The 20487-nt window shown below is 43.3% G+C and overlaps 1 protein-coding gene across 4 annotated transcripts in view; it reads right to left on the bottom strand.

The window, feature by feature from the left end:
• The window catches only part of GRIN2B (glutamate ionotropic receptor NMDA type subunit 2B), a 207382-nt gene that overhangs the window by 107942 nt on the left and 78953 nt on the right, over window positions 1-20487 (bottom strand). For all 4 annotated transcript variants that reach the window (XM_054277109.1, XM_054277118.1, XM_054277126.1 and 1 more), the window contains one exon: window positions 11677-12275. In XM_054277109.1, the coding sequence (XP_054133084.1) occupies window positions 11677-12275 (599 nt within the window). The remainder of the gene's footprint in view (window positions 1-11676; window positions 12276-20487) is intronic.

Consider the following 20487-nt stretch of genomic DNA (forward strand, 5'->3'; position numbering starts at 1 on the left):
AGGAATGGAAGTCAGCGTCACCCACAGCCCTCCCACTTAGAGAACCAGCTGCATGTCCTTCACAGTGAGTGCTCTAAAACCAAGCTCAGTGATGCTTTATATTTCCCCAAGTGGTCCTCCATCTGCACCACATCCCCACACTCCCTTTCTGTCAGTGCCCTTCTCTGGGGACCTGCTTCCACACTGACAACTGATGGCTCTGACAAATGTTTCTGAGCTGCTGCAGCTGTGCACCAAGAGGCAGAACCCCTTCTGCAGGCCTTGTGAGGATCCAGAAGAGGGTGACAAAAAGGGAGGAAACCAGCAGCAATGCAAGCCAGCCTGATCTGCAATGCAAGTTGGTGGATGCCTCTCACTTGGGCAGCTTTCCTCCTCCCTATGGCTAATCCTACCCCTGAATGCCTACATACCCTCCATACTGGCTTACACAGTACTCCCAGTGCCATCCACTGTTGGGAGCACCATGCTTTTCTCATTTGGCTCCCTCACTCTGCCAAACTTCCTTGTTAAGCAATTTCATAGAACTATAATAAACTATTCCAAATCAATTTCACAGCATTGCTAAGCTTGTGCCTTCATCAATTCAAACTTGAGCCTTCCGTGAAAAATTGCTGAGAGAAAAAAATACAAATCAGTAAAATGAGTAAACTTCTCACTCTAGGCAGTCAAACTGGAGCCTTTTCCAGAACTCTCATCTTTCCACAGCCACCAGAGAAATTGTGGCTTGGTGCTACCTCCAAGGCACTTGTTGGAGTACCTCTTTCATGAGGAAAGGCTGAGAGAATTGGGATAGTTCAATCTGGAAAAGAAAAGCCTTTGAGGTGACCTAATTGTAGCCTTCCAGTACCTGATGGGAACTTACAGGGAAGAGGAGGCAAGACTATTTACAAGAGCATGTACTGACAGGACAAGGGGAGATGGGTTCAAACTAAAAGAGAGTAGGTTTAGATTATGTATTAGGAAAAAATTCTTTACTGTGCAGGTGGTGAGGCACTGCAACAGGTTGCCCAGAGAAGCTGTGGACGCCTCACCCCTGGGGGTGCTCAAAACCAGGTAAGGTGTGACTCTGAACAATCTGGTCCAGCTGAAGATGTCCCCTCCCATGGCAGGGAGCTTGGAAATAGATGATCTTCAAGGTCCCCTTCCAACTCAAGCCATTCTGTGATTAATCTGACCTGTAGTCTCACATTTACAAAAAGCAAGACCTTCTCCATCTCAAACCTACATTAAAACCAAAATAGATCTGCAAGCAAAGCCCCTCAGTATCTCAGCTACATGCCTGCAAGGAAAGGAAAAGGAAACTGAGACAAGGGCAGCAAAGCATGCAGAACTCTGAAATAATGGTTCTGCTGCACTTCCTGAATCTGGGCAAGTCAAATGCTGGAAAGCACAATATCCTACGCTGCCCTGCAGAACAGCTTTCTGACATGAACACACACTAGGCATACTGAAGAGTAGTTGCTAGAGGTTCAGATTTATTCAGAGACTGTAAGCATCTGTATTTTGCACCTCAAAGTCTTCACAGTCCCTTGGTGACGCTGAAGAGCATTTTGTGATGGCTTAAGTACCAGCACTTGTAGGCACTCACCATGCCATACGTCACCACTCAGATGCAGAAGGACAACATCAGCATCTTTGTGAAGAAGGTAGAAAGCATTGCTTGCAGCAATCTGTTTGAGGTACCTCATGTCACTCACAGGGCCTAATCTGTCAGTGACACATTATTTTAAGGGGGAAGAAAGCAATGAAAAGTATCCTTTTGGGAGGACCATCTGTTATATATGACATCTATTACCCATGTGGGTAAAACCCCTCAGAGCTTCATTGCAGTCAATCCTTTTGCTCTCTATCCAGTTCTGGTTATCACTTGTCTGTAACCACAGCAGCCTTGCTGGATATCTCCCACTGCCCAGGGCTGTCTCCAGGGGAAATAAGCACATAATCAATGTAAAATAAAGATATATCAACTACAAACATGTTATTCCTTTGGGATGAAGGAGGTTACTGAAATTAGATATCATTTGCTCTTGAAGTCTGCACACTGGAAAAGCTGCTAACCTCCTTTGTGACACCACTTCTGGAGCTGCTGGCTGCCTGCTGCACACAGGCATAAGAGAGGCATGTGTGGCACTGCCGCTAATATCTTGCGCTCATTAAACACCCCCAATGTCTTGGCGAAAATCCACCTCTAGTAAATTCATTCTGCCAGATGAAATTCCTCGTGCAGCTCCAGTGAGGTGCAGTATTCATCTCCACTTCGTACTATATTCTGTTAAAAAGTTGCTCTATTTCACCCCAGAGATGGCTGCAATTTTTTGGTGAATTAAGCCATCCCCTTCTACTTTGTAAAGTGCTTTGGAAGTGCAGATAAAAGATGCTAGAGCCTGTCATAAATAAATGTAAGTTGCTGACACTGCTACTGAAGGTAGCCATCTTGCTGAAAAATGATTTCATTTGTGACACTAATAATACAGGGAAGAACACTGGGCAAGACACTAAAAACTCATTTCCATCTCGTTTCAATACAGCTTCAAAAACAAAGAAAAAAAGTCAGCATCGAGTCAGCATTTGTGCACTTTTAACCACTGCCAGGTTACAGAGAGTCACAAGTTTTCAGTCCATTGTGGCAGCTCTCTTCCACCATGACCACACCACCAAGAGGGTGAACTCTTCATCTGACTATCTTCTGTCTCTCCAGATCCTTAACAAAGACCAACACTGAGTTGACCAAAGCTGTTTTCCCACCGTTTCTCATGGTACATTACCACAAAGGGGAGGCCCGATCACCTTACCGTCTTTATTCAATCAAGACAGCATAGAGACCTGTTTGGTGTGATGTAGCAAGATCAGAAATCTCTCCACAGGGGTGGAAAAGAGCTTTCTTTGTATGAAGATGGCTGGCAGCACTCAGTCTGATTGATCATGTCAAGGGCAGCTATGGTTAGATTTTAATATTCATTTTATATTAAGGTGCTTGCAGGCTTGAGTAAGGACATTTTTATTACTTAAATCAGGAGAGAACATGCTGCAGAAATGATAGAGCAGGGTGTACTGAACAAGCTGACAGGTCTCTGCTGTTTCTATTTTCTTTGTTATTATTTCACTCACATTCAAGCATTCTAAAAACCACATTCCTAGATTTTATTCCATTCAAATACTTCAAGAAATATAGTGCACAGCAAACGTACAATACAAAAAAATTACACTAAGGTAACATACATCACCCTCAAATGTTTATATTCAATGCAAAATCACATTTCCTAACCTTAGCAAAGCAGGAATCCCTCATCTAACACTGCAAACCAATTTCTGAAGTTTGAAGTGAAGCTAGCTTTGAGTTATTTGTCCACACTAACAGAAACCCCACTGCTGGCTAATTATTTGAAAGCAGAACAAATTCATCCATTTCACACTCTCTTAACTCAAAATTGGATGAACAGGGATTTTTTTGGTCAGATTTTTCAAAAAATGTTCACCTTTGGACTGTGAATGAAAATAAAATTTGCTAAGTAAAACAAAAACGTACTTTAAAAATTATTGCTACTTGAAAATAGGCCAGTGGAGAGACGTGTACACTGCAGAGGGAGGTCTGGATTGAGCCCAGGTAACAGGTATGTAAAACCTGTTACCTGTGCAAACTTTGGTAGGATCCCTTTCAGATAAGTATTCAGCTGCCCCACCGATATGCAGATCCACATTTTCCCAAAATGTGGGTGCAAGACTCAAGTAACCCTTAAAGCAATGATTTTGAGAGGAATTTCATCAGCAGCCTCTAGTCAGGAGTGCTCTAAGCCTCAATTCAGAAAAGCACTCAACCACGCACAATCTCTTGGCCAAAGCACAGATGGCAAAAGCCCCTGAACAGCAGGAGCTTCTGCAGGGGAGCAGGCAGCTGCTGGACAGGGCTCAGCTCCATCACACAAGCGTGTAACACAGAAAGGGGAAAGGAACACCCCACTGAAAGTTAAACCACAGCAACAGTGTTAAATCTGCAGAACATTAAAAACCCCATCTCAGACACACCAGTGTTAATATCTCCACTTTTCCCAAGAAAGGTCACCTGACTAATCTTTTTCCCTTTTTTAGTGAACACAAAGGCTGTCATCGTCCATCCCCGCCCCAGCCTTCCAGGAGGGAGCACTAGGTGCAAGCAGCTCTTGTCAAACCGAATTGGGAACCCAAATTGCATCAAAGAGAAGGAAAAGCTGCTCCAGAGCTGCACAGGGAGCCATAGCAACGCAGCAGTTCCTATTTATAAAAACTTGAAAGATAGTAAGAACATTAAGTCTAAGGGGAAGAGAGAGGGGGAAAAAAAAGAGAAACTACGTTTCTAACAGAAAGGAAAAAAAATGCACATGTTCCTGATAGGCACCAGTGATGAAACTACATATGGCCAGCCATCAGTGTGCAGGTGTGCAAGCCAGAAAATATCCATTTCCCCATCAAGCCAGTTCCTGAAGGAAAAAGGATATTTCTCACTTTCCCTCCACTGCTCTGCTAAAGCAGGTTTTCAAATTCCCTGCAGCACTTTCAAACCCACAGCACCCTAAATGCATTTTGTGATCAGAGCAGGATCAGCAAGGGCATAGTTGGTGCTAAACTGTGGCCCAGACTGGGTTTGTGGTTTCCAAGGTCCACCACAGAGGAGGATTTTGACTCACTCTCCATGAGGAGTGGAGAGAGTCTGAAGGCACACATTAAAACATATTGTCACCAGCAAGTGAAGTTGCCATAGTACTAGCACTAATTGGACTTGGCTCCAGAGCAGAAGATGTCTCAGAGGGCTGGAAGCAGAACACGGACATTTTCCCATCTGGAAACTGATGGTGCATACCAAAATTCATTCCCAGCTGGTGGATTTTGGAGGCGTTTATGAAAGGGTATGTCCTTTAATCAAAAGACAACCCTTGCCAAAACCCCATCATTTTACTTGAGCCCTTCTATTAGCTCACCTGGTTAGAGCAAGGTGCTAACATCAGCAAGCTTGCAGGTTCAATCCGTTTACAGGCCTCTCACTTAAGAGTTGCACTCAAAGATCCTTATGGGTCCCTTCCAACTCAGAATATTTTGTGATTCTGTGATCCTATTTTAATTGCAGAGAGGCTGAAATACCCAGCTGTCCACACTGAGCAAGTCCCTACTCTCCCCCTCTGACAAAGCTCAGCTATGCAGGACTAAGGCGTCCTGTGGTGCCTGCTGAGGAACAAACATTTTTGCTGTGCCATCACGTACTCCCACTGAGAAGCCAGGGATCTCCAGTATCCTACCAGCATACAAGTTAGTTTGATGTTTGTCCTTCCACTGTAGGACAGCTGTGCTTCCCACTGCTCAAGCAGGACTGCTGCAGAGCTGGGCAGAGCAAGCAGGGCAGCCAGATGCAGACTGCTCCTGTGCATCCAGCACCCTCACCAGCCCACCTGCAGGGGGAGGTTTGGACCAAGAGCATGGTACAAACTGCCCTCAGCATTCCCCTCCAGTGACAGGGAAAAAAGGAGTCAGGAGAAGGCGACACTTCCTCCAAGATGTGGTGGCACACGACTGTTCACCTCCCGACCAGACAACATGAATACCCAGCAGCCCCAAGCCAACAAACCCAGCACCTTTCACCAGCACTGCACACAGGGCAAATGAAATGCAACAGGAGATGCAAGATAGGGACAGAAAAATGTGATGGCAGTACACACAGAGAGCAAGATGGTGTACAGCAAGGGATGCAGGGAGGCACAGCGACCCTGAGAGAGGCAGGAGGTACAGGCCAGCTCCAGCCTCCAGCTGCTGCTGGAGCAGTGACAGGAACAAGCAGATTTCAGCAGCAGGGATGTCTAATCTGTCGGCAGCGCTCATGCCACGTGCTGCCACTCTGCACCAGCCTGACAGCAGCGGGACACACCAACCAGTGGGAACATAATGAGCTGCTAACTAGACATGGGCCTAAAGGCTCCAAAAGGTCAAAAGTTACATATGCTCCCTCACTCTCCAAGTTTCTGAAAAGGGCAATTTCTGCATCCTTGGGAACATGTCACTTACACCTTCTCTCACCATTCCCCAGCATTAAGAAGCGAGTCCCAGCACTGTGCCTGCCACAGCTGGGGTGCCACAGGATTCAAGGGCTGGAGCAGGGCTTCCCAGCCAGCTGCCAAGCAGGTAGATGTAGCCCTGCACACTGAGCGAGACAGGGCTCCTGTCTCTTAGTGCAAGGGTAACTTGACAAACCTGTGAATGGAGAAAGAATATTGTGAATGGTCCATTGTCCATTCCTGCCCTCAACTCCCCTGCTGCACTCTGTGAAGTTGTGTGACCCACTCAACTAGGAGACAACACAGAGTGGCTCCATGGCAATACCTGCATTTGACATATCATGTCCCCTGTGTCTGGTGTGGAAGGTGATGGCTGCCATTATTAGAGAGGACAGGGCAGGAGGGTGGGTTGAGAGAGACCAGAAAAACAAGGAAAGGTGTTGTGTGGGCACTGTCCTTGACACTGACCTGGTCCAGGGTGCTGCGGGTAGGGTGCTGCCCACAGGTATCAGGGTGACACAATACCCTGAAAGGGCACTGCACTTTTTAATGGATATGTACAGCCCATATAGTCTTGAGCTTACAGAGCAGCAATTTGTTTGTACAACCCAATTTCAAGAACTTTCTCTGCTCACTGACTCACTGTTGAGGTATTTAAGCCCCAGCAATTCCTAGTTTCTATTAGGGAAATGTAGTCATGTGAGAACAGAGCTCGCCCTGGTTGTTCCAGGAAAAAACCAGTTGCCCAGCACTCATCAAAGGTTCTTCTGCATTTCTTTTCTGTGTGGCAAGGTAAAACTACAGATGAATGTTACTTCCCCCAGAGTGGAAGTGTCATGTCCAAACAATGCACTGAGCAAGCTGGCCAGCTGTTTTCCTATTTGAAGAATCTGAGGTACAGAATTGAACCTAACTTTGTTTCCCTCTAAAAGTATTTCTTTGCAAAGGTGGTATAATTCCACATTTGTATTTTAATTCCAAAGCAAATGCTCCACTGCACTTTTTATTAAAATGAAATCCGCTGTGTGCAGCCTGGTGTTAAATGAGAGACTATTAAAGCCAATCAGTGGAGAACTCATTAGAAGCCCTACAACAACAAACTAGTAGTTATGGCCCAGCATTCACAAGCAGCCATGACAACAAGGAGAAAGAATCCAGGTCTCATTGAAGGCTACAATAAAACCACAGCTTATGTAGCCCAAAGACTGTGAATATCCATACAAAACAGCTGAGCTTCCATTCCTCAAATATGAGCCAGAAATTATATTCTTTTCTCATGACTCATCTCTGAATTCCACTCCTAAGAATACTCCTGTCATTTAGTTATTTCTTCCCATTTCTAAAATGTAATGAGAAGCACCAATCCAGAGCTCAAGGAAATCTGTCCCATCAATTAAAATAACGAAATAAGCAGAAGGCTGCCTATAAACACATCCACCTCTGCCCACTCACTCCTCAGCAGCCATGGTGAAGGGAAAAAAGATGAGCTTTGCAGGATGCCTGGAAGCCTAGCAACTCTCCTAGGAAGGGCCAAGAGGTAAGAACTCCTCATCTGAGCATCTCCTACCCAACCTTTGAGATCTGCTCATCCAGTAGAAAAGAGCAGAGCACACAGTGGTGTTGCTGGGTGCCCAGAAGACCAGATATTGGGATAACTATAAACTTGGTAGACTGAAATATTCAGATCAGATTTTTTTCTGGGACAATGAAGGAATAAATGAATAGGTAATTATTACAAACAGAACAAAGAATTAAAGACTGTAATTGAACTGGGAAACAGCATTTGGATATTTGGACTCCAAATTACCTTCTAAGCCTATTATCAGCATAAATTGAGATAAATCCCTCACTAGAGGAAAAATTCCTCAAAAATCATTCAAAAATATAACTAACAAACCTTGTAGAACAAAACTCTCTCAAAGTATCATTTCACTACTCTTTAGTGGAGTTATCTCACCAGCTGGTTCACTTACTGGACAAAATCCAAAATGTTCAATGGTCGTGATCATACTTCTGCAGTTCCAGTCTAACACAAAAGAGAACCAGTTTCAAAACAGAAACAGTTGCTATGCGACCATTAGTGATACAAGAAGATGCAGACCAAACACCTACATTGTCAAGAACTGGCATTTAGATCACAGTCTGTCTTGTTTCTTTTTGTGCTTACAGCCATACTTCAAATAAAACTTTGTTTGCACAAGTTCTTGCAAAAATGAACAAGTGTCAGGGTAAAAAGGAGGAAAGATATGGAAAATCTACAAAACATTCAGTTCATTTTCTCCTTACTCTATTATATACCCAGATCAACCACTGACACCATGTTGATCAAGACCATTTGATTTTAGCTGCATTCAGAACAACTGCTCTTTTAGAAAGACAAGGGAAAAAAGTAAGAAATGGTCAGAGTTCAAAGGAAGATCTTGGGAAATGACTAATTCACAGTCAGTGTATAGCGTGCCCCCAGCTGAACTAAATTACACATTTTTTTAGTTTGAAGTGCCACTCTCCAAAGAATAAAATGGGAAAATTCCTTTATTGCTTTGCCTCCTCAGCTATGGATTTGAAGTAAATTGGACCCCTTTGGATTAGCTTCAAGAGTTTCTGAAAGAGTAGCTACAGGGTGATGCTTTATCCGAGGTCACATACACGTATACTTTGTCTCCCCAGACATCAAGCCCACATACATGCATTTCTCTACTCTGTGTAGGCAGGTGGAAGGGGAACTTTAAGTCACAGATGGCTGAATACAGTATTGCTGGGTCGAGAGCAAGGCTAAAATTAGCTTTCCAGAACCTGCAGTCCAGTCCAAAAAGAGCCAAACCAGGTTCCAGACATGCAGGTATTGCTGCTACCTGGTGTGCACAGCGCACAAGTACTGTGGGATCCTAACAGGTGGAAGGGGTTAAGGAAAGTATGAAGTAGCCAGGTCTGCAGAATCTGTAATATCCCACACAGACAAAGCATATAATGAGAGTTTTAAAACTTAGCACATAGTAAATTCAATGGAACTTGAAGGTATGAACACAGATTACAGCTATTAATCTCTGTGGGTTTTGGTGCAGTGAGGCAAACTCACATCTTCATGATTGCTTCCTTGTGCTTCTCCTCTGCCTCTTCTTCTCCATAGACTTCAGGCATGAGGCTGAGCTTGAAGCCATCCAATTTCTATCGAACCCTTGGATTTGTAAAAGCAATGGCTTATTTCAGACATCACTAGCTTTTAAACTTCAAAAGGTGCCTGAAAGTAATTTGACTTAAATAAAAAACTAAGCATCCAACTCACTGAAGTCAAACTTTTTATCCATCTCACTTGGAAATACAGAGAGTATGGAAACATGGGTGGGTGTGGGGGGAAAGGATGCAAGGTCAGAACCCCCTCACAGGCCAGCACCATGCAAGGCAAAGCGAATATTTGCACTGTGCTCACAAGTAACTACAAAAGTATAATTATTCCTCAGCTAGCTCAGGTGCCTGCAGCCATCTACACAGTGGCAGAACAGAGCCTGTGCTTCTCAGGGAGACTGATGTCGGTACCCAAACTGAGCTGGGCGTATCTACACGTATTGGCACTCATTCCTGTGAATGCTGTACCCAAAGCAGACAAGGGAGCAGAAACAGCATGATTTGGGCCATGAAGGTGAAAAGAAAGCTATGATCTTCACAAGTGACAGGAGCTGCTTTCAAGTGGGGTGCCGAGGCTTCTGGGCATACCTACACAGCGCAACAGTGCTGGCATATCTACACTCAAGAGTCTCTGAGCTGGTGACTTCTAAACAATGCAAAGAGGTGCTATGCAGAGAGATTCTGTTGGGTCCTTGAAGCAGCATAGCTACATGGGTGTGATGTTATGCAGAGGCTAACAGTGTCAACAGAACTCATTAGAGAAGGTCTCTGCAGAATGCTGCATCACATAGCAGGGAACGTTTTGTTTTCTAGATAACCGCTAAAAAGACACAATAGAGCTTCCCCCAGAATACCTCTTCATTTGGAAAGGTAGAACAAAAGCCTGCCTCGATGTTACTTCTCATTACTTTGTATACACTATATATATTTTCCCAGCTTAATCATTTCAGTGATGACTCAAAAGAGCAGCAGAAAAAACTCTTACTCCTAAGCCTAGCTGGGAAGGAAAGAGATAAAAGCTTTAGGCACCTTTAATAGTTTCAAGGCCTGCATAGACAAAAAAACAGCATGGAGAGGATGAAGTAAATGCAATAAGACCTGGCAATATGCCAATGGACCATAAAGACAAAGGACAAATAGCAATATGGTTAATATATTGGGCCAAAGAATAAAGTTCTCTCACAGTCCCCAACATTCAGGCAAAGCAAAAATCTGCTTCCTTGCCCCTTTGTCCCTCTATCTGCCTAGTAAGGTTGACAGTGAGGGGTCACAGCATGTGGACCAATCCATCATATTTGCACACTCAGTGATTCAACACGACAAATTAACAACAACACTGAGCTCTGTGTGGCCTGATGGCTACTGCCTGGATTCTCCTTTCCTAACCACAAAGGATCTAACATGTCCAAGGATTTTATATGTAAAACATTGGACAATGACAGCTGAGCAGATCAGGGGGCATCTGGATTCCATGTCTAATTATCTGGGTTGCTTTGCTACATGCTAAAACTCCATCTGGGACAAAAAGGAACATTTAGTAATCAGAGTGCTGCTCGAGAGGTTGTTCCACCACAAGCTTCCTCTATGCCCTTAAAGAGATGCCTTAGCACTGTTTCTTAGGAAAATTTGAATTTGGATAAAGAGAAGATGTTTATTCAAACAGGTTTTCCCTGTGTTTAAATACCCTTTTCCATTTGGAAAAACATGCTGCTCTAATGGAGGTACTAGGCTTTCTGCATAAGGTGCACAAGAAAGAATGGTACCCAAAACAGCAGAAAACAGCCAGTGGAGTGCCAAAGAGCAGGGTGACAGCACAAGCCCTCCTCTGAGGTAAACCAGATTCTTAAGACATCCAAGGTCTTTAAAGGCTTTGAGTACAAAGCAGGACCTGAGCAGAGCTGATGGCTCTTAACTCCTTTTGCAGCTCTAGTTCTCCACATCTCTTTGCATTTCCTTCTATCCTGCAATTCAAGGCTAATGAACAGCAGAAGGACACTTGGTGTTCAGACAACAGTTGCCATGAAACTATTCCTGGTAGGTTACACAACCACCACCTATAAGGGACACCTGTTCACATAGTGCTCGTGCCTGGAACAGAAGCTGGTGCCTTCTAGACTTCAACACAAACATTGCATTGCTTGCAGCAAGAACCCACCTGGGAGCAGCGGACCCAGTCATGCAAGGACACTCCAAGAAGTTCAGCGCCGGCGAAGTTCTGTGCTGAAGAAGTTTGCTTACGAAAGCGAAGATTTGTGCATTGAGGGGCACTATCAAATTGTTGCACTATGCCTTTGTTATTCCTTTTCCTCACGCTGACTCGCCCCCTGTGTTGTATGAAGGCTTTCTAAGGGGGTGACAACACTGGCACTCATGATGCACAGCAACATGGGTCCCACCCTCGGCTCACCTGCCCTTGCCCAGTTCTGGCCAACACCACCTGCTGCCCCAGAGTACCACATGCCTAGCAGAAATATTCTGGTGCCAGAGGTCGTCTTTGACCACCCTTCTGTATGGCTCGCCTGGCTGTTCCCCTTACCTGTTGAGCATGTTGGACTGGTAAATCCTTTTCTCCTGGGTGTTGTAACAGCTGCTCTTGGGCTCAGGGATGAAGCTGTGTTCAGACAGCATATCAGAAGCAGCCGTGGTGATTATGGCTATTCCATCCCTTACTCTGGCAGGAAGACCGTAGTCCCATTCATCATATGAGACAGAGATGAGCCCGGTGGGGAACTCGGATGGCACTGTGTCTGTATCCCCTGCCACCAGGCTGGGCACGATCCACGTGTAACCATAGCCTGTCAGACCCACTGAGTTGGCCACCTCAAAAATGTAGGTGGCCTCTTCCTTTGTGCAGTAGAGGAGGATAACAGGGCTTTGAAGCTTCTTGAGCTGGTTCTGGATCTTTGAGTCCCCATCGTCCAGGGACATGTCCAACAGAAGGACCTCCTCCAGTTCCCAGCCCACAAAGCTGTGCTCAATGGTACTGCGGATCTTGTTCACAAAGTCCTGGTAACCAGGGAAGTACGTAGTGACAATGGAGAAGATGTACCAGTCGTATTCTTCCATGATGTTGAGCATGACAGAAGCTTGCTGTTCTATTGATGGGCCAAACTGGAAGAACATGGATGACTCATCCTAGAAAAGGAAGTCAGAGGAAGAGAGAAAAAAAGAAAAACAAGAATATGTCAATGGAAATAAACAGTATTCCTAGCCAATTCATTGAGCATAAAGGGGTAGGCACACAGTCAGAATCTTACTTCATATCTTGGCCAGAGCTTAAAGATTTTTAACTTTTTAAAATTTAAGTGAAGCAAGTGAGAAGGAAGTAAAATCCTTTTTATGACCAGCTGTCCTTACTTTATTTTTAAAGGCAGGTTGCCAAAATTACTCAAAGGTTTCAACTGTTAGGCCTCATTCTAACAGACAGAGAACAAGTGGTACACAAGTGAGGACAGAAAAACAGAATATGTACAAAATATTTCATGAAATTAAGAACTTTAATCACAGGATTATCATAACCTTATATGCAGCATAAACAGGATCACGGCAGTTTTGATATGGATTTTTGGGACAGTCACTCTGGTTTGAGTATCCAGACTAAAGTAGAAATAGAGTAGACAAAACCACTGGATACAAATAGCTCTGACAATCTCTACTATTAGTTCCTCTCAAAGCAAGCAGCAGCACAGAATTCTGTACAGTTCTTCTCAGTACAACTGTGAAGGCTCAGTCTCAGAATAACATAAAATACATTAAAATAAAACAGAGACTTCTAAACTATGATGAGCTTTGTTGACACCATGTTTTAGAGAAATATCAGCTCAGTATATCTCTTGGTATTGCTCTCATATCCTTCTACCATACTAAGTTAATCTTTGCAAAAATTAGAACTTGTACCACTTTACAACCTTGAAGACTCCAAGGAGTTTTATACAGATCTCAGCTCTCCAATGGCATAGTGTAAATCTCTTCTGTCCTGGGATTTCATCAGATATCAGGCTTTTATGACATCCAGAAAAATGCAAATCTCTGCTTTTGCCCAATTCATGAAGGAAAGGAATAGAAAAAAGTAGTTGCCAAAATGCTCTCTTAGGGATATATCTTCTGTCTTTTAAAAGCAATTGCAAATTCCTCCTGACTTCTATAGAGTAGGATTAGATCATAAAAGAAAAAATTAAAAAAAAAAAAACCACCATAATTAAATCATATCTCTCTGTGTGGAGATTCCCATCATAATAACAAAGTTCTCCAAACCCAAACACTGCTTTAAGGAATGAGAACAGCCCAACCTTCTTTTAATAAGTCTGGAAAACTGGTCCAGAGATACAGAAAGATTCACTCAGGAGTTTGAGACCTGGAAAACTGATTGTGCCTTAAGACATTACCTCAAGATAGTCACATTTAGAACAGCTCTCTACCAAACTGAGTCTCCTACAGCCTGGCAGGCAAAGCTGTTTCTCGGCAGGGATGTAGTTAATCAATCATCCGTTCATCCTTTAGCCATGGTTTTGATTATCTATAACCATTTCCTATATTGACAAAATATACTATAGCTCAGCAACTCCAGAAAAAAAAAAAAAAATAAATAAAGTCCTGATCCCATACCCAGCCTTAAGCTGCTTGTTTCTCTTTCCTGAGCTCCCCATGGGTCACATCCTATACAAAATGCCTCTCTTTTGAGGTTTGGTGATTAAACTCTGTTTGCTTCCTCCATACAGCTCACCACCCACATGTGAAAGTTCTCTTAGGGCTGCTCTTTGCTTAGTGGAAAAATAAATGTATGCAAAAAGAAAAAGGAAAAGACAACAGCAACAAACTGAAGTTAAAAAAAATACAAAAACAAAACAAACAAAAAAAACCAAAAAAAAACCAAAAAAAAAAAAAAACAGGAGCAGCAACTGGAGCCACTCAATATATGGAAAGCATCTCATTTTTTATCACTGGAATTCACCCCCTTCTCTCTGAACTGTGCTCAGGAAAAGAACCTACTCATCTAATAAAAAGATACTTTATGTCTTTGAAGCTTACGCAGAAAATTAGAAAAGACAGAGGAAAAAAAAATCAAACTATTGTCACAGTATGTGCCAGAATTTAAAAAAATCCTGAACAAGCATCTCTAACACCCTTCATTGCACGGTGCCTTTGAAAGGCACTTGTAGCTTTCTCAAACTGAATGCTAGAGTGCGAAGACTCAGCCTCACTGCCACATGAAAAGACAAGACAGCTACACCGATGACTAGTATTTACTTTTATATTAAGTTCAACAAGAACCTTTCTACACTCATGCATAAGAGCCTCTGAATTGACTGCAATTTTTCACCATTTCTAGCAGAGAGTCCAAGATCTGAAGAGCCTGGTTATTGAATTACCGGAACATTTGACACACAGCATCTGGAAGTCTTGTCTGGTTGCTTCCTCAGTGATAAATAGGAGACACTAGGTGGTAAATCCACTGCTATTTCAAGGCTACACACACACACTCTCAGGAGTTAGTAGGCAGCATAGCAAGGTGCAGGAGGTAATGCCCTCCCAGTGATTTAAACAGGGTCAAGCTAAAATGCCTGCTGACAGTTCGCTCCACATGAGTGCACTGCCTAACTGTTGGAGGGAATTCAGCCCCAAAAGACTCAGGGACAAAATTCAGAGCTCCTCACTATCAAGAGTGTATGAACATCAAAAATCAATACACCAAATAGACAGCTTTATCACAACCCAGGGAAACAATTCCCCTCCACTGAGAAATGGAAGCACCCCACTTTACATCAAGCACAAGCCACTTGGCTGCACATGCAATAATTGCTCTTGAGCAACTGTTGGCATTTCTATTACAGAAGCAGCAAGAAGAGGCAACTTATATTAAAATGAGAGCATTAAGGAGGTGCAAGCCAGTCCAGATTTTGTTTTGTCAAGATGGCTCTTGGCACTTAATCACCCCGATAGTTGGGCTGGCCAAATGTTCTTCATTCCCTGACCAACTCAGCACTCAGAGTGGGGTGAAGAAGGAAGGACAGACAACAGTAGAGAAGAAAGTGTCCCTCTTATAATAAATCAGGAGAATTGCTGATAAAGTTGGACAGAAATCTCAGCCACTACCTTTTGAGGGGGACAAAAATCAAACTAAGAAAAACGTCCAAAAGTCTCAATTTTCTTCCCTACCTTGTTTTTGGGCATGCCTGACGAAAAGTCAAGGAAAAAGAAGGAGTTGAACCGATACAGAACAGTGGGGCTATCAGAGTATGAATTTGACCTCACTGTATTGCTACAGTGAAGGTTTTTAGTCAGGAGACAGATCTAAGGTAGTTTTACCATTTTTACACACATATACCCTATAGAATCATTATTGTTTTATTATGACTAGAACCAAAAAGGAGTATTTTACCCTTCCAGACATTATGGGTTTTTATAGAACATCTAAAGCTCCCATTTTTTCCTGAAGAAACTTCCCATTTTCCACCTTCCTATTTTACCTTGAAACAGCCAAAATATGGCTCAGCATTGCCATTGGGAGACAGTTTTAAGTTTGGGACAGGGATAGGTCGAGTTTTAATCAGAAGTCCCTTGCATTGCACATCACCCAGGTGAAGTACAATCCCCTGGCTACAGGAAAAAGCCTGTCTTCCTCCTACAGCCCTTTCACCTGCAAGCTCAGGCTTTCCATCACTACCTGATGCAAGAGACAGCAAGATGCTGCAGGGTGTCCCTCCCACAGTCCAAAAGAGCAGAGGCTCCATTACAGGATCTCAAAGCTTCCAGAGATCCCAGTACTCCCCCACTGTCACCCTACAAGGTCAGGGACCTGTAGTTTGCAGAGCTGAGCTGGAGGTGGAGCTGATCAATTGACACAGCACCACTCCCCAGTTGACAGATGGCTTCCCACAGAAAATCTGCTCTGAGTTTACCAATGCTGGGACAAGTATTGCCTCCTCCTCCTGCACGTTTAACCCTTCCAATAAGAAGGCTGGATTGCACACAGTGAAGGTACAAACACACTCACCATGAAGCCTCCTCTTGCAGACTGGTGGCTAGTGAGTTCCTAGGTGGACGGAAGACAGTTTGCTGAGGTAGGACAGGGCTTAGAATACTATCACCAACACTTCTAAGTTCTTCAGACTTGCAGATAGGCCAGGTCTGACCCACACCCCAGTGAAGATGTGAGCCCTTGGCAAGGCTGCAGGTGACTCTCCCAGGAGCCCTCCTCCAGCTGCACCATTTGAAACCAATCACTGCCATTTAATGAGCCATTTACCTCAGATGTGGTAGGAGAGGTCCTCAGGGAGTTTTTCTCACAAGTTCCTTCCTAACAGACACTCTAGATTCCCCATTCAAGCAAATACAATTACTGCCTTAAAAACAGGATCTTACAATCCAGAGCAAAACTCCTTCTCAGCACAGGCCAGACTGGAGAACATCCTCAAAGCAGGGGAATGCAAGACCCCCAAAAAGTTGCAGGGGTTCACTCCTGCTGAGGAACTGGCCAGCCTTGCACCGAGCCATGGTATTGACTGCTGACCTGGCAGTGAGTCAGGAGATCAGCATGCTACGTTCCCTCTGTGCAGCCCACCGGAATGGAATCTGGTTCTGTGCTCCACACACTGGTGGCTGGTCCATGAACACATTTTTGCTAGGGGTGGCAAGCTCCTTCAGCTTCAAACTGCCAGACCCCACAAAGGCAAGATGTGTCAAATTATGCACAAGGAATTCGAGTAAGGAGCAAGTCTAGAACACGTTTGCTTCCAGGATTTTGAGAAATATACCATGTCATTGCAAAATGCCCTACTCTGCTGTCTCCACACAGGTGCAGGACAAATACAATTTGTACTGCTAAGCTAAGTAGCCCCTTTTTATTAGGCTTTTGGGAACATCTGTATATTTACCCCCATTTGCTGCTTCATTAGGCTTCCTGTGCAGCCATAATTTAACAACTGGGGTCTGCCCTTCCTCTCCATCTCACAGAGGGGATCCTATCAGATCCTAATGACTCAGGCCACTATCACTTTCCAAAGCCCTCTTCTCATTTCCTGATTTAGAAGAAAAGCTGTTCATGTGTCTTTAGTACAGTCTTGATTTGCAAAATTACTCTATGACCAACAGCCAAATCACACGGGGCTGCCTTTTGTTTAGATTTCAGTCCTGGCTACCACACAATGTGGAGGGGGCAAAAAGGAGTGAGCAAGCACCAAATAACTTCTGGGAAAACACAGGCTTTCATTTGCCTACCTATGTATTTCTTTTCTTCAAAACTGAGACACTGCTGTGTACCTGTTTGTCACAGTCCTGGTGGGATACTTGATTCACTGGGAGTTTTACAGCTCATGATGGAAAATGCCACTACAGTTCAACGTTCTTATAATTTAGTTTCCTGTATGTCTGAGTCCCGTTTGTTACAACATATCTGACAGGAAATCAGGAGCTTTGTTGCTTAAGTGTTCATTTACTTCTGTTTATCTTACCACAAATCCATTACTGCCTCAGGCTAGCCTACAGTCAGGATCCTCTGTCTGTTTGGTTTTTTCTCTCCAAATTTAATTTTTTTATTTAGTTTTCAACAACTCAATACAATATAACTCTGGATTTTATATTGCATGTTGTATCATGCTGTGTGAGTCCTTTCTTGAATGCTCGCAGTAGGGACTACGAGAACATGGTGACACTACAGACCTAACATTATGTCCTCCTGGTGGAACTGGCATCTAAAACAGAATCTCTGCTTCTCACACACATATATACACTCACACTTCCACAAATACATTCATAGCAAAACCTACTCAATGTAAAGTTGGAGCACGTTGAATTGTGTCATTTCCTAATGACTCTGTGTAATTTATACTATTTGATACGATTTCAAAACTTTCCTGTTTTACTGAAATAGGTTCCCTGGGTTACTAAAGATTTTGACTTGCATAGCACATGACCTCCTGCAATCTTTTTCCCATGTTCTGATTCACTGAGGAGTGGATCATTCTTAGTGAAAATCCTCCAAGCTGCCCTGGGAACGTGCTATCAGTGGGAAGTTCAAATTTCTTACATGAACAAATGTGGTTTATATAACCATATCATTTATCAGTTCCCCCCCTTGTTCTTGCAATAATTACTGAACACACTAGACTTACTTGACAGAAGGATACATAGCTCAGAGTTGATGGTTACAGGAACTGGTGGATGAGAGATAGCAAGAGACCCAGTTCAATGTCACCACTGACAGAAAGACAGGATACACTGTGATAAATTAATTAGGAGAATGGCTGTTGACTCTCTAGGTGTTCTCTGGAAGCCACAATCCCTGATGGCTACTAATTGCAATGAAGAATTGTTAGCACAGTTCAGTTGTTACCCTGGTAAATGATAACAAATATACTAAATTCACATGTATAATGACATCGCCTACACATAAAAGTTTCATCATAAATACAGATCCCAGTCCTGGATTGGACATCAATCTCTCTGTAGCAGTGGGAATAGGTCTGCTGCAGAGCCCTAACCCAGGGGCAACAGTCCAAGTGCTCCAGAACGAAGGAGTTCCTAAGAGCTGCAACAAAAAGGTCTCCAATTAAGGATGACTCAAGGGCTGAAAACAGCTAAGTGATTTCCACTTTCTACTTAAGGGTCTGCAGAAATGTGTTCAAAAGCCTTTGCAACAGAGGAAACACAAGATAACCTAGATTCTATAATCTTGATCTTGGTGTTGCTCCACTCTATACCACATGCAGTTAATAAAAAACGATTAAAGAGTCAATCATACCAGAGTCATTGTCTGACATATACAATTCAGAGAAATTCAGTTGTTTGGCTAAAGAGAGAGTGAAAAATTTGTGACTTTTATAAACAATGACTGGTAAAAGCAGGCTAATATATGCTGGTGTGTTATACCAGCTTCTTAAAGCATCATGCATGGATACCAGCATTTTTCCACAGAGGAGAAACAGCAGTTAGCAAGCTGCCAGGATAAACAGTTTCCCACCAGGACTGCTGCATTTCCATTTTCACCTCTGTAGGTGTGTATTTCCTTGTTAGATGAAAGCACATGGACGGATTAGAGCACTGGCTGCACTGAGTAGAGCCCACCACCCAGGTGACATTATTCCATGGGGGCAATTTGGGCAGCCCAGGACCAGTTTCCCTGTCCCAACTCAGAGAAGCCCACCAGGATGGCCTAATATCTTGACATTGCCAGCCCAAAACAAATGAAAGTCAGACTGCCCCATTACTCATCCATCTGATTACATCATGGTGTTTGCCTGGCTCTTCTTTTCTGGCTGTCTTACCCTCCAGACTAAGGACTGAATTTTGACTGTAAGCTGAATGGGATGTCATTTGGTATAGCCTTATTAATCAAGAGCAGCCATAAAACTATCCAGCACTTTAAAAAAAGTCCAGTCACAGTATTTGGCAAGATGTCATTGAATAAATTTCTCAAATCAACTATCCTGGTGAAATACTATTTCTTTTTATCATTTCTAAATTAACTGCTCTCCCATTTCATCAAGTATACCTTTGGTCTCTTATTATGAGCAAACCTTCATACGAGCTGAAGCTCCAAAGGTTCATAGAGTCAATTTACGTAAGTCCTGGAAGTTCAGCATTGCATCCAATGCCCCCTGAGCCTCTCAGAGGCTCAAGATCTCTCCTCACTATGGTCCAGCTGAGGACAGGTCAGAGTGTGTCTGTTAATTGCCTCTATTCTTCTTTTCTCATAAAGTAGTGATACCCCCTATCTCTCAAATTTTGCCTTGCTTATTTAATTTAATTATTAACCTTCTGCAGGCTAAGCTGTTACTTGTTTTCTCTGTCCTAAGAGATGGCACCTGCAGTCCTAATGATGCCAAGGTTTAGTCAGCCTTTATGGGCAGAGTGAATTTGGCCGTGCCTATGCTCAAAGATGGACAGCTGAAGTAAGGCAGACAGTTTAAAGTAATATTGTGCCAGGATTTAATCTTTTCTCACAGGCTGGTATTATTAAAGAGTTTAGATAATTTTAAACACATGTATATAACTTTCATACCCTTTGGATCAGAGTTGGCTTGCCTTAGAGTACACATGAGCGAGCAGCTGCACACAAAGTCTGTGTAGATGTGCCCTCTACTTTCCTTAAGGCAAGGAGCAATAAAAGGCTTCAGCCTCATCCATCCTGGACAGCAGTAAATGGGCAATTCTGTCACTTGCAGGAAAAAAACCCCACTCACTTAAACCAGGAGAGCTGTCTAGCACGTGGACAAAACCAAGAGCTGAAGTTTGACTAAATTACACAGACTCCAGATTTCCCATTACCTCATACCTGGCTGCCACTTCACTTATCTTCTATAATTGATATTCTGAATATGTCCCAAAGGAAAAATAATTTAAAAAAAAA

The sequence above is a fragment of the Melozone crissalis genome, unplaced genomic scaffold (genome assembly GCF_028551555.1).
Source record: "Melozone crissalis strain CALT ecotype California unplaced genomic scaffold, PUWL_Pcris_2 ptg000004l_1, whole genome shotgun sequence".
Taxonomy (NCBI): Eukaryota; Metazoa; Chordata; class Aves; order Passeriformes; family Passerellidae; genus Melozone; species Melozone crissalis.